The 13,487-nt window shown below is 39.5% G+C and overlaps 2 protein-coding genes across 5 annotated transcripts; one reads left to right on the top strand and one right to left on the bottom strand.

Annotated features, from left to right (window-relative positions):
• Positions 1 to 54: 54 nt before the first annotated feature.
• fignl1 (fidgetin-like 1) lies at positions 55 to 5,030 on the bottom strand. 3 transcript variants are annotated; one of them, XR_009273877.1, is made up of 3 exons: positions 4,942 to 5,030; positions 1,818 to 4,025; positions 67 to 647 (listed from the first exon to the last, which is right to left on the bottom strand). XR_009273877.1 is itself a non-coding variant. In XM_058795444.1 (2 exons), exons 1-2 carry the CDS (start codon positions 4,955 to 4,957, stop codon positions 2,002 to 2,004), a joined length of 2,040 nt encoding a protein of 679 aa, XP_058651427.1. In that variant the 5' UTR covers positions 4,958 to 5,030; the 3' UTR covers positions 55 to 2,001. The 3 variants fall into 3 exon arrangements, 2 of the variants coding, with proteins under 2 accessions (XP_058651427.1, XP_058651428.1); XM_058795444.1 differs by having other exon boundaries at positions 55 to 4,025; XM_058795445.1 differs by lacking the exon at positions 67 to 647 and having other exon boundaries at positions 1,183 to 4,025; positions 4,840 to 5,000.
• An 881-nt stretch (positions 5,031 to 5,911) lies between these two features.
• ttl (tubulin tyrosine ligase) lies at positions 5,912 to 12,400 on the top strand. 2 transcript variants are annotated; one of them, XM_058796692.1, is made up of 8 exons: positions 5,912 to 6,594; positions 7,737 to 7,815; positions 7,995 to 8,227; positions 8,322 to 8,457; positions 8,593 to 8,862; positions 9,745 to 9,888; positions 9,989 to 10,056; positions 10,188 to 10,320. In XM_058796692.1, coding segments are annotated over exons 1-8 (1,101 nt in total). In that variant the 5' UTR covers positions 5,912 to 6,425; the 3' UTR covers positions 10,190 to 10,320. The 2 variants fall into 2 exon arrangements, with proteins under 2 accessions (XP_058652675.1, XP_058652674.1); XM_058796691.1 differs by lacking the exon at positions 9,989 to 10,056 and having other exon boundaries at positions 10,188 to 12,400.
• Positions 12,401 to 13,487: the final 1,087 nt, after the last annotated feature.

The raw sequence follows: 13,487 nt of genomic DNA, 5'->3' as shown, positions 1-13,487 counted from the left end.
GTGTAGCTTAAGACAAACTAGAAAATAAATGATGCAAAGGTATTAATATTAATAATTATATATATTAATATTAGCTGTAGATCTAGTGTTGAGAAAGGCTGTGGAGGAATCCTGTGTGTCTGTCCTCCTATAGTCCAGCTGCGGGCTACCCCTGCTGTTCTGACAGCCTTCCACCGCTCCTCAGGGATAGACTTACTACTTGCACTGCTGGCTAATTTTACAAAGTTTCAACACTCCGGCCAACCGCACAACCCTAAAATATTCATTAAGCCGCTTGACAAAAAGATGAAAAATAAATGACACCCTTTTTTCATGGGCTTCCAGTTTTTCTAAGATTGTTTCATGAAAATTACATGACTGATTCATTTCATGTGAGCACAATCTATAATGGGATGCAGATGAAGACAACCCAAGAGTCAGAGTTTAGAATTGAATTAGACTGTTAAATCCCACTTGCCTTCTGAGGTGTATTAACAGTTCAGCCTGACTTCCTGTAAGAACGGTTTTGCAGTTGCAAGAAGCAACCAAATCAATCAGCCATCTCTCTTTCAATTTTCCCAGACTGCAGTCATCAGGTTTCACGTAACACAGACCTTGCGTTTCACTCCAACACAAATCAGCTGTACTTTGACGATCAAGATGTTATGCTAATGCATAGGCATACAAACAACAAACAGAAAGAAATTTCAGGGAAGCCAGTCTCATCCAAATAAAGTGACAGAATTCAAAAGCCTACTGAAAATACAACTAAAAATCCAAACAAATGAATTCAAAACTGCATCGTATTTTGTAACCTGACCAAAACCATTCATGTTCAAATTCATTCATTCATTACTTTGTGATTTGGCCCGGGTGAGTTTCCTCATCACTGGACCAGCAACTTTTATTCCTCATGCCATCTGCGGCCACTCATTTAGAGCTCCTCTCCATCCATCAACAGTAAACGCATCAAGCCACAGTTGTTATCTGCTTCTATAACTCATAATTTTTTTCGTGAGGTTTATGGCTGGTGTCATCATCAATGGGTCTCTCTAAGAATTTATGAAAATAGCAACTGGTTTCCCACCAGCTTTGAGTTCACCAGAAAACAACAGTTTAAGAAAACAACACAAAAATAGATTCTCCTGTTTTGAAAAAAAAAAAAAAAAAAAGACTAGATACAGATACAGCCATTTCTCCACAGGCACAATGTGTAACTGAAAAAACTAACCCAACCAAACTGTCCCCTAGGAGGAGGATGAAGAGTCCATCTTTAAAACCCCTTCCAAGGCACAAAACCATTCCTCTGGTTTACCAGATGTGGTCCGAGACCACACTGGCTTAACAACAGGAAGAGCACTGCAAGAGTTGATCTGTGGGTAACTCTTATCATGAGACCAGAATGCCTGCAGTGTTGCCCAACTTCCCCTCCAAATCCATTCACCAAGGCACAACATAATGGGAGAGTTGGCCCTAAGGTGTCTAGTGCTGTCTATACAGGAGCGAGAGCAGGTAAACATGGAAAGCCGTTGAATTCATTCTGCACACACAGAAGGTAGGGCGGGCAGAACATTGTACTAGCTGACAGTTCCCTTTTGGATAAGAGCATTCAGAAGGAAACAACAAACTCAAGACCCCATGTTCCTTTTTAGTGCAAACTTGGCACATTTCCTCTATATTACAAGGAAAAGAGTTGCAGCTCCACTCTGTGATGCAACTGTTTTCAGGAAGACACAACTGTGGTATGCTAATTTTGAGGGAAGGCATAGAGTAACAAGTTCAGTTTTACAAAATCTTGAGTGCTGTTTTGAGTCAATCAATCGTGACTGCATGAATACCTTCATATGAAACTGCCATCACAAAAAAAAACAGAGATCGTCTGCCTTTGTTTCACAGCTCTCTGAGAAGACTGTTCATGAAAAAGATGAAAAAAGACAAATTGACAATTTATTTCAAAAAATGAACCCAACATTATAGTCACACTAACATAAAATTCAATTAATATAATCAGAACTCATGTGTTCAGCGACCGCAGCCAAATGTCTTGTTCCACTCTTCATATAACTCCAGATCTTTAGAAGAGACACTGGGCCGCACTGTTTTGAGAGCCTCCTGGAAGTCACTGTAGAGTATGGGACGAACCTGTTCTGCTGAGATGGTAGCAATGTCACTTAGATGAATGCTTCGGATGGGGCCTAGGGCTGCTTCGCAACACAGCTGTGTCATATCTGCCCCTGAAAAGCCCTCTGTGCCCTGCACCACTTTCTCCATCTCATCTGCTCCCAGCTGGCTTTTCTCACGAGACATGAGGTTAGCCACTATCTGCCGGCGAGCCTCAGCCTCTGGGAGAGGGATGTAGAGTCGCTTGGCCAGGCGGCGGCGAGCTGCTTCGTCAATCTCTTGTGGCCGGTTAGTGGCACCAACCACCAGGATGCGATCTTCTGCTGAGGTGGCGGCTCCATCCAGCTGGACAAGAAATTCAGTTTTGATCCGACGGGAAGAGTCGTGCTCTCCATCTGTGCGCTGAGAAAGAAGGGAATCGATCTCATCTATAAAGATAACGGCAGGTTGGTGACACCGAGCGATGGCAAAGAGCGCCCGTACCATCTTCTCGCCCTCTCCAACCCACTTTGAAGTGAGTGACGAAGCGCTGATGCTGAAAAAAGTGGCTCCTGACTGACACGCTATGCACTTCCCTATGAGGGTTTTACCAGTGCCTGGAGGACCAAAGAGAAGAATGCCTTTAGGTGGACCTCTAAGGCCAGTAAATATATCAGGTCTTAACATGGGCCACACTACGATCTCTTTGATTGTGGCTTTGGCAAACTCCAGGCCGGCAATATCATCCCAAGCTACCGGGGGGCCATGGTCCATGATCTCACTCATGATAAGTTCAATGATTTTGGGCTCAAAGTTCTTTAGTCGCTCATCAACAGGTTGCATGTCTTGTGGTGCGTTTTCCTTCGAGTTGCCCTCTTCCTCTTGCCTTGGCATGGGAGAGACAAATTTGGAGGACGCCCCACGAGGCCGATTCGCCCCAAGGCATCTCTTGGTGATTGCAGCGACGTTGGCCGCGGAGCCTCGCTGACCCTGATGGGAATGCTTTTTTTGCTGGTCAACGATGAACTGCTCTCGTGCTGTTCTAAAATTAGTGCTGACACCTTCCTCTCTTCTCCGTCCCCTCCCACGCGGTTCCTGCTCGCCTTGTGATGGGAATGCGCTTCTGTTGCTTTCAGTTCCTGAGCTATAGAAGTTCTTCCTCTTGGAGGGGTTTGTGGAGGAGAAGAACACTGGCTGATTATGCACATTGGATCCACTTGTGCAACTCACACTAGACTGAGACGCACTAGCGCTGCCTGTGGAACTGAAAATGTTATGGCCAAGCATAGGCGCAGATCCTGTTGGAGCTTTTGGAGCATTTTGTGCCAGGGACATACGAGGAGAGGCTCCTTCAAGTCCTCTGGCCCACTCTACAGCACCGCTAAGTGGGTTACTGACCCCCCTTCCCAACTCAGCTGTAGGTGGAGGTGTAGTGGGCCCATGAGCCAGAGGCTCTCGTTTTAATCCAGGAGGAGGACCAGAGACAGCGCTGCCTTTCTCATCTCCCCTGCTGACTTCACCACCAACAGTGATGTTAACATCTGCTGGATCTACCAGGAGACTGACTTCTTTTGACCTGGCCTGCATCATCCGTTGCACGCACGGCAGGTTGAACACATTTTCGAACGTTAGGGATGACTCCCATTTGTCGCTATGGTTCTTTTGATTGCGGGCCAGGTGCAGGGCACTCTCTGCATAGTTGTTTAGCCCTGTGCGTGGGTCGTCTGAGTCCAGGACTGCAGCGTACCGCTCCGAGTAGGTCCTGAGCAGGCTGGCAGCTCCGGCTGGAGAGAGCTCAGCACTCGCCCATGCATACTGAATGGACAGGACGTGTGCCCGGTAAGCATCGGCCGTCTGTTCAGGTGTACAGGAGCCAGACGAAATGTCAAAGGACCTCCTCTGCCACTCGTCCAGGTGTGCTCTGCTCATGCCTGGCCTGCTCCAGCCTGCATAAGAAGTGGGCACAGGATCAATTAATAATGTATATAAAAAAAAAGAGAAGTACCACACAACAATAGCATGAAAATTCTATGGCTGAGCGATATAGCAAATATTCATGTTATTTTCATAATTGTATAAAAGGTGATATAAAAATGAAGCAACTGTGAATATCATAATAACTTGAACGCACTTAAGGTGGCCATTAGGTTTCCATTGTTAAATACATGTTAAAATATCACTCTTCCCTGTGTTCATTTATGTGATAAACAGTACGGATAAAATGTCTTGGATCATTTTTAATGGTATTATACCTTTTGCATTAAACCATTTTTGAAACATATTGCTACGATGGCTGTCACCATTGGTATATATTAAATCAATATTCATCAAAAGGCAGAAAATAACATTTTTTTCATTGTTTTGATGGCTTATTATTTTAAATTGTAAAATAAGTTCATGATAAAGAACTACACCATTCAAAGTGGATGTATCTCATGCGAGTATAAACTCTTGATTTTTACTTTACTAATAATAATTTGAAGCATACCCATACAAACGTTATGTGACTGTAAATAATACACGAAAAGCCACTTTCACATGAACTGTATTAATGTACTAAATTACGATCTTACGAGTAGTGTCTCGGCGGGTATTAACACATTGTCCCAGTAGGAAATATGTGCAGGACATTCAGAAACACAGGGCAATATTTTATTTTATCTCTTAACGTGAACTGACAGCAGGAACACAAATCACAAATACAGCTTCAAACACACTCCCGTGTTCATTTTGTTCTGTGTGAGGAATGTAGAAACCTACCTCTGGGTTAAACGTATTTCTTGTGTAAATGCTTTAAAGATCAGAAATAGCTTTAAGTCTATACAGCGATGAGAAACAAAACAACCATAACTTTGACCAAACCTCGCGCCTCCTGCATGATCTACGCCGATCCACGCAGCTTCCGGTCGCTGCATACTAAGATCACGCGCGCCATCGCCTGGCGAAACACACTCACTGCGAGTCCTACAGGTTCACATTTTTCTTTTTATTTAGTGAAAATTTTTGTTTGTTTAAAAAAAAATTTAAAAAAAGGATATAGATGAAATAGATTATGCAAATTATTGAAGACGTCATTTAATTGTTCGTTTTAGTGTTCGTTTGATTTACTGATCTCTCAAATGTCATTTGTATAACACTGAACATTGATGTCCCAGTAAATGAATAAATGGCAATTTTATGTTAGCACATTTATTTATTCAGCCCAGTTCTAAATATAACTTTGACTGTGATACTCACAAAAGTATGATTCTAAAAGGTTTGATTTTGATTGCCTAGATTCTTCAGTCTTATTCTAGAGAGAGAGAAAAAACCAGTTTGTTGCTAAATCATATAATATAATAATATTAATCATACAGACTTAAGAGATAAAAAGAGATGTCATATTTACCACGTAAATTATGAAAATATGAAAGTATGAAATTAATTATGACATAAAAGCTATATTTATGAGATGAAAATTAGAAAATATTACCGTACATAAAAAGTCAAAATTAAGGACAAAACTCATATGTATGACATACGGCATAAAAAGTAGAAATCATTACATAGTAATTCATAATTATGACATGAAAGTCGTATTTATAACATTAAAAGTCTCATATCATAATTTCGACTTTTTATGTCATAATTATTATTTACCTAAATATAATTTAGCCTACATAATTTTTGCTCTGAAGATCATGACAATTGTTCCAATATAGCCAAAACTCAAAGTGCTTGCTATTTCTTTGACTCTATCATTAGCAACATCTGTCGTGCTGTTGAATATCAGTAAGGCTATAATGTACGTCCCCTTATAAACTACAGTACCCACAAGTCTGTGCGGCGTGCGTGCGTTGGCTCCCAGCGGTACGTCACATCATGAGCGTGTTGGGATAAAGAGGCTTCAACAGGGGATTTAAACTGCTGTCTACTGTCTAGACGACTACACAGGAAGCGAGGAATTACATGCATAGTTATATATTCGACCTCTATTCTTGGGCTCCGTACTGCGGCAGCCTATTACTGGGCTGTGTTTTAACATCTGCTGTTCATAGACAACCATGGGAAGAGAGGAAGCTAGCGTAGACTGTTAGCTGCGAGAATCCAGAAAGCAAATCCTTCAAGAGTCACACCCTAATATTCACTATCCTCGCAGCGGCCACGCGACTGCGGGTGACTTACAGATGCCCGGCCCTGCTTTTCTGTCTGGATCTCAGTCTCTGTGCAGAAACAACTAAGAAGCATCAAGAAAGTCATGTGTGTCCGGTTTCGGTCTACTTTGTTGGGAGACAGATAACGTTAGTCGGCTAGCTAGTGTGGGATCATCATCACTCCTCTGCGCTTTTAGCAGGAGACTGAGGAATATGAGTTCACCGATGTACACGTTTGTTTTGAGAGATGATAACAGTACTGTGTATGCCGAGGTCGCCAAGATCCTCATCTCTACTGGAAAATGGAAACGACTGAAGAAGGACAATCCTCGGTTTAATTTAATGTTGGGAGAGAGAAATCGGCTGCCTTTTGGACGGCTGGGTAAATTATTTCAAGAGCTGCATATTAAACATGCATTGCCATCTCGTGATATGATATGCTTTGTAATCCTATGCTGTATCCATGTTTTAGTGTACATTGAAAGTTATGAGTTTCAGCAAGTTGTTATAATACTTCTAACTATGCTTATTTTCAGAACCAGTGCTTCACTGGAGACTGGACTGAGCATGCTGTTAAATTTATGATAATGAATGATGAAACGACTATTAATAATTGAACACTGGACACAGCAATGCTGATCACAAAGATTCAACTCTATAATGCATTCCTGTGGAGCTGTAACTGTGTAGTAACATGTAATTACGTTGACATCAACATGAAAATATGTTTTTATATCAGTATTTTATTAATATCTATGTATGTGACCCTGGAGCACAAAACCAGTCTTAAGTGTCAATTTTTCGAAATTGAGATTTATACATCATCTGAAAGCTGAATGAATAAGCTTTCCATTGATGTATGGTTTGTTAGGACAATATTTGGCTGAGATACAACTATTTGAAAATGTCCAAATGAAGTTCTTAGCAATGCATATTACTAATCAAAAACGACGTTTTGATATATTTAAGGTAGGAAATTTACTAAATATCTTCATGGAACATGATCTTTACTTAATATCCTAATGATTTTTGGCATAAAAGAAAAATTGACAATCTTGACCCATACAATGTATTTTTGGCTATTGCTACAAATATACCCCAGCGACTTAAGACTGGTTTTGTGGTCCAGGGTCACATATAAGCTTAAAAGAATGTCTACAAGTAGTACATACACATATATATTGTCCGAATTTTGAAAAGATTTAAGTTTTTTTTTAATGTTTTTGTATAGTCTCTTATGCCCACCAAGGTTGCATTTATTTGATCAAAAATGCATTAAATCAGTAATATTGTGAAAAGTGATTGCAATTTAATTTTCAGAATCATTACTCCAGTCTTCCATGTCACATGATCCTTCAGAAATCGTTGTAATATGCTGATTTGCTGCTCAAGAAACATTTGTTGTTGTTATTTTATTATAATTGTTGTTGAGTTACAAAATTGTATTTTTAGCTGCAGGACACTGCCGTCACTGCTCAACATTTCGATATTTCAATGTCAAATAGCCTGCTGTGTCCTCTACAGGTCATGAACCAGGACTGATGCAGCTGGTGAATTATTACAGAGGAGCCGATAAACTGTGCCGCAAAGCTTCACTGGTCAAGTATGCTGCTTATTTAAACATATCAGATGAATGAAATTCATTCAGATTTACTGTATAACCTCAGTGATAATGTTTGCATAAGTGAGTAATGTCTTCAAATCACACTTGTTTCCTTGAGTTAGAAACTCTGCAGATCATAAGTTGTGAATTATATTTAAATAAGCATGTTTGACGTTTAGGATTATCAAGACCAGTCCAGAGTTAAAGGACTCTTGTAACTGGTTCCCTGAGTCTTACATCATATACCCAACCAACCTCAACACCCCAGTGGCCCCGGCCACCAATGGCATCAGCCACATGAAGAGCAACCCAAAGACAGATGAGCGGGAGGTCTTCTTGGCTTCATATAACTCCAGAAAGGAAAGCGGAGAGGGAACGGTGTGGATCGCCAAATCATCAGCAGGTGCTAAAGGTATGAATCTCCATCGGTCCAAAATGGCAAGTTAAAAGAAGTGTAGTTTTGCTACACGAATTCATAGTATGCGATTATTGCTCACTTTGTTCAGGTGCAGGAATATTCATATCTCACGATGCAAACCAGCTGCTTGAGTTCATCGATAATCAAGGCCAAGTGCATGTCATTCAGAAGTATCTGGAAAGACCTCTGCTGTTGGAGCCGGGACATCGCAAATTTGATATAAGGTAAGATGAGACGAATAATCCTTTGTGCAGAATGTTTTTGATGTGATTACAGAAAAGCATAGAATTGCAATGCCCCATCCTAATGAAGTCAAAGTACTTATCAGTGGATATTCTCTCTGGCTGTCTTGTCTGTAGGAGTTGGGTGCTTGTAGACCATCAGTATAATATCTACTTGTACCGTGAGGGAGTGTTGAGGACGTCTTCTGAGCCCTACAACAGCTCGGATCTGCAGGACATGACCAGTCACCTGACCAATCACTGCATCCAGAAGGAGCATTCGCAGAACTACGGCCGCTATGAGGAGGGCAACGAGATGTTCTTTGATGAGTTCAGACAGTACCTGTTGACCACACACAGCGTTGCCATGGAAACATCTATTTTACCTCAAATCAAGCATATCATCAGGTGCTCCTTCTGTTTTCAAATCTGATTGCATGTGTGGCTGCAAATGAGTTGTATAGGTAGAAAAAAAAAGATTTTTGTGTTAGAGATGTACAGTGGGGGCCAAAAGTTTGAGAGTTTACTTTTTCACATATTATTCAAATGTAAAAGTTTTCCCCCCCTTGCAAATCAGTGTCATTATAGTATTACATTGCATACTACATTAAAATTTGTGTAAATTTATGTTTTATTATTATTTTATAATTCTATTTAGGTTTAATTTAGATTTCAGTTTTAGTACTTTGACTTAAACTTATTTTATTTTAGTTAGTTGATGTATATTTTGTTTCAGCTGTATTTCAATGAACAAAAGCGATCTTTAATAGTTTTAGTTGGCAACACTGTTGCAAATTAAATGACAGCTTGCAAATGTCAGTGAAAATTTTTGAGAAATAAGAAGACATGAATTTCACAAGAAGAATTGGTGCAGAATCTTGAATATTTCCTACTAATTTTACGTCACTTTTCTGTTTTAAATGTTTACATTTATGCATTTGACAGAGGCTTTTATTCAAAGAGACTGGCATTGCATTCAAGGTACACAATTGTTTTTAAATCCGTTTTTGCTTTCCTTGGAAATCAAACCTATTACCTTGGCATTTCTAGCACCACACTCTACTATTTGAACTAAAACTAATGCAAAATAAATAAATAAAACAGATTTTCACTCCGATATTTGCACCGCACTATATACTGGCAATGTGACCTTCAGTAACCAGATGAACATAACATTTAGATCAGAGATCAATTAAGACTGAGCTCACTGATCCATTACAAAAATGCTTCATTTGAGGATGTCTAACTACCTGTGCTGTTCGTCTAAAATCCTGCGCCTCGTCTCAACAGGAGCTGTCTCACATGCATCGAGCCAGCCATTAGCACGAAGCACCTGTCCTACCAGAGCTTCCAGCTCTTCGGCTTTGACTTCATGCTGGACGAGAGCTTTAAAGTTTGGCTAATTGAGATCAACGGGGCACCGGCCTGTGCACAGTAAGTACACACTTCTCATTTGTTATGTCTAGAGCGCTTTTACTCTGTACAGCTGTCCAGTGAAAATCATCATGATTCTGTCCCTTATTTTCATATCTAGTGGCTTGATGCTTTACGTATTCCACATACTGCATGTGTCGTCACAAGGAGTTTTGGGAGAAAAAAATTGTAATGTATAATTTGCAGCGCGTTTCAGATAAAAAATTCTATTGTTGCAGTTGCTAAAGTTGTTTTTTTTTTTTTTTTTCTACAATTGCTTCTTAAGTTTAATATTGATATGAAGGTTTTCTCTGTTGTAGGAAACTCTACCCTGAGCTGTGTCAAGGCATCGTGGATGTGGCCATCTCCACAGTGTTCTCTCTGAGTGCAGATACCCTCTCGTCCTCGCCTCCGTTCTCCACTTCTCCATCTCTATCCACCAACTCCTGCTCCTCACCCAAGATCAGAGCGCCCCATCACTTCGGCCCATTCATCAAACTATAAATTGCTGTTGTTGCAGGATGCTGCTGTTGCCATGTAACCCCCTTCCCATAGTCCTGCCCGAAAACATCAACCAATCTAGGAAGCATAAGGGTCAACACCTGATCTTGGGGCTGAGCATACAGGGGATTCATCACTGTCTGAAGAGGACAGAAGGGAAATGAGGTCACCTCTGTAAACTCCTCTTCCTGTTTCCATCTATCATCTCTAAACCCAGAAGAGTCCACAGAAAGAGCACGATTTTCCAAAAGAACGACTGGAAGGTGAGGAAAATCCTGCACACATTTGTTTTTAGACCACAGTTGTTTGGGGCTTTAACACTCATAAAAGTGATTTAAAGACATGAATTTGCAAGCACACATTTGAATGAGGAAGGTGTTGCCACTGAAGAGGAGGGTTTACAGTAGCTACTTTACCCATAGATCTGTTGCGTCAACAAGACTCCTCAGGACTTTTCCAGGCACCTTGATGAAACTGAGAATAGATTTGAGACTTTAGTGCCTTACATATTCACTTTCTCACTAACACTAACTCCCAACAAGCTAATCTGGCTTTTTGTATGTCTGTATGTATCCCATCAACTCTATTATCTATCAGATTGATCTGTGTTTTGTGCTGTTAGCTTCAGTGTGTTCTAAACAATTTTAAACCACAAATGAATCTTTCTCAGAAGAAGCACATATGTATGATTTGCAGTGTAGTAGTGTACATGGTTGTGATGTCTACAAAACAGTATTTGGTAGAAGTAGCAGAAGATAACATATTTATTTAAAAAAAAAAATTGTTGCTATTCTGTCCAGTGAGACCATATTTAGTCTTCCCAATGATTCTTTTGCTGTTAATACAAACACATTTTAGGTCTGGTTCATAATTACTGTGACAAGCAATCAAGAACATCTGGGAATTGGGGACGCACTTCCTTCTGCTTGTTCTGTCAGGAGACAAACACATGAGCATTCACAACTCATCGCTTACTATCCAGTAGACAAATGATACGGCAAAATATCCATAATTGTCTATCAGTTTAGTTCACAATAGTTATTTCATTCATTCCCAGCTGTGTCGAGAGTTTAATTATTTCTGAAACGAGTAAACCTTTGGTGGACTGAAATGTTGCATGTCAAAGCATGATAAAAGCAAGGCTCTTTATACAGACTTGGAGAAAGGTAGAGTTTTTATGTTAAGATGAATGCATCACTTCAACTCGTTTTATATTGTTAAATTTGTTTATGCATAACAGAGTTGCAAAGATTTGTCTTGATTTCTTTTTAGCACCTAATATGGGAATGGCTTTGCGAGTCACTGAATATTTGAATATCCTTTGGTTCATTGACAGCAAGCTCTGAACGGTTGACCTGTACACTGTTATGATGAGGCAAGTGGATGTAGAAGAAGAAGAAAGCAGCATTTAGGTGATATTAACCATGTGGTAATCAGATATCAGTATTGTTGTTTGGGGGAAAATGAAGGACTTCAGTTTAAAATGGGTTTAAGCAGTATTACAGCTCTTTGACTCTAAAAGAAAAAGTATTGAAGGAAAGGTCTGTCTATATGAAACAATGAGAGGAGATCGGTTATCTAGTTTTATTATGTATCTTTGCATTACTTTCATATGGTTTGTCATATTTTTACATAGACTTTGCTGTACAGTCTTTGCATTGGCTTTTTTGTAAAAAGAGAAAACTCAAGACAGTTGTATGTAGCCTGAATAAGGGATAACATGTCCATTTAGCCAAAGATGAGTGTGATTAAATATCCTCACTGCTGTCTAAGGAACATCATTGGTTTGATTTAAGTTGTGAAATGTGGGAATGCTGTTTCAATCATGTTTTTCTCTGTATCTGTTTGAAGGAAGATCAATGCAATGTATGTTATTAGTAGTCTAGATTGCTGTATTTGTTACTGTTGTTTTGACCATTTGAAAATAACAAAATACACTTTTACTATGTTGAATTGTAAAAGTCTAAAAGTATTTAAGTTATTCAAATAAAAGCATCCATCATGTGCAATAAATTTGTTTCCTAAATGCTCAGCACTGTCATTTTGGTTTTGAAAAGCAAGTACAAGTTTTGAACTTTTTGACTTAAGCAATATTTATCCATTACATTTACATAAAGCCTGTGTTTATACCTCCTTATATCTCTTAAAGAAATAGTTCACCCAAAAAATAAATGCAATTTGCTGAAAATGTATCCTCGGAGCATCCAGGATGTAGACAAGCTTGTTTGTTCATTGGATCAGTTTTGGAGAAATTTAGCTTTACATCACTTGCTCAGCAATGGATCCTCTGCAGTGAATGGGTGCCGTCAGAATGAGTCTAAACCGCTGATAGAAACATCACAATAATCCACAAGTAAACCACACAACTCCAGTCCATCAATTAATGTCTTGTGAAGTAGAAACCTGCTTGTTTGTTGAAAAAAAAAAAAAAAAAATCCATTAAGGCATTTTAACTTTAAACCTTTAAAATATCTGTCCATAATAATGCTTCCTCCAGTTGTCCTTTTCTGTTGGATTTTAATGACATTTGTTTAGAACTGTTTTGGCGTGTAAATGGTGCTGGATCTGTGCAGATTTCTTTCCTGATCCAGGAAACAACTTTTTCACTGGAAAAGCCATATTATGGGGACTTGTATTTTAGCCAGTAGCAATAGTTTACAAAGTTAAGTGTCATAATGATCGGTTTGCTTCTTTCACACATGCAGCTTCTCACTTCACAAGGCATTAATCAATGTACTGGAGTCATGTGGATTACTTGTGTAGTTTTAATTAGCTGTTTGGACTCTCATTCTGACGGCACCCATTCACTGAAGAGGATCTATTGGTCAGCAAGTGATGTAATGCTAAATTTCTCCAAATCTGTCCTGATGAAGAAACTCACCCACATTTTGGACAGCCAGCCTTAGAGCGAGTAAATAATTTTCATTTTTGGGTGAACTAGTCCTTCAAGTCGTTTCTCTTCCAAGTATCCGTAGCTGTCTGCCATGTGCTAGAAATGATTTTCTCCTCCCCATTGTATTCAAGGTAAGATTGTAAAGATGAATCAATACATTTCATCACACACCCCATAAAAAAAAGCAAGCATATAAAATACTAAGAATGACCGGTAAAAAGTTACA

The sequence above is a fragment of the Onychostoma macrolepis genome, chromosome 13 (genome assembly GCF_012432095.1).
Source record: "Onychostoma macrolepis isolate SWU-2019 chromosome 13, ASM1243209v1, whole genome shotgun sequence".
Taxonomy (NCBI): domain Eukaryota; kingdom Metazoa; phylum Chordata; class Actinopteri; order Cypriniformes; family Cyprinidae; genus Onychostoma; species Onychostoma macrolepis.
The sequence above is the reverse complement of the archived record's forward strand: the minus strand, read 5'-3'. Positions and strand labels throughout refer to the sequence as shown.

Excerpts from the sequence above, each read along its gene's own strand:
- ttl (XM_058796691.1), top strand. The coding sequence starts at position 6,426 with ATGAGTTCACCGATGTACACGTTTGTTTTGAGAGATGATAACAGTACT. Across the intron at positions 8,228-8,321 it reads ATCATCAGCAGGTGCTAAAG|GTGCAGGAATATTCATATCT; the intron begins GTATGAATCTCC and ends CACTTTGTTCAG. Across the intron at positions 9,889-10,187 it reads GGGGCACCGGCCTGTGCACA|GAAACTCTACCCTGAGCTGT; the intron begins GTAAGTACACAC and ends TCTCTGTTGTAG.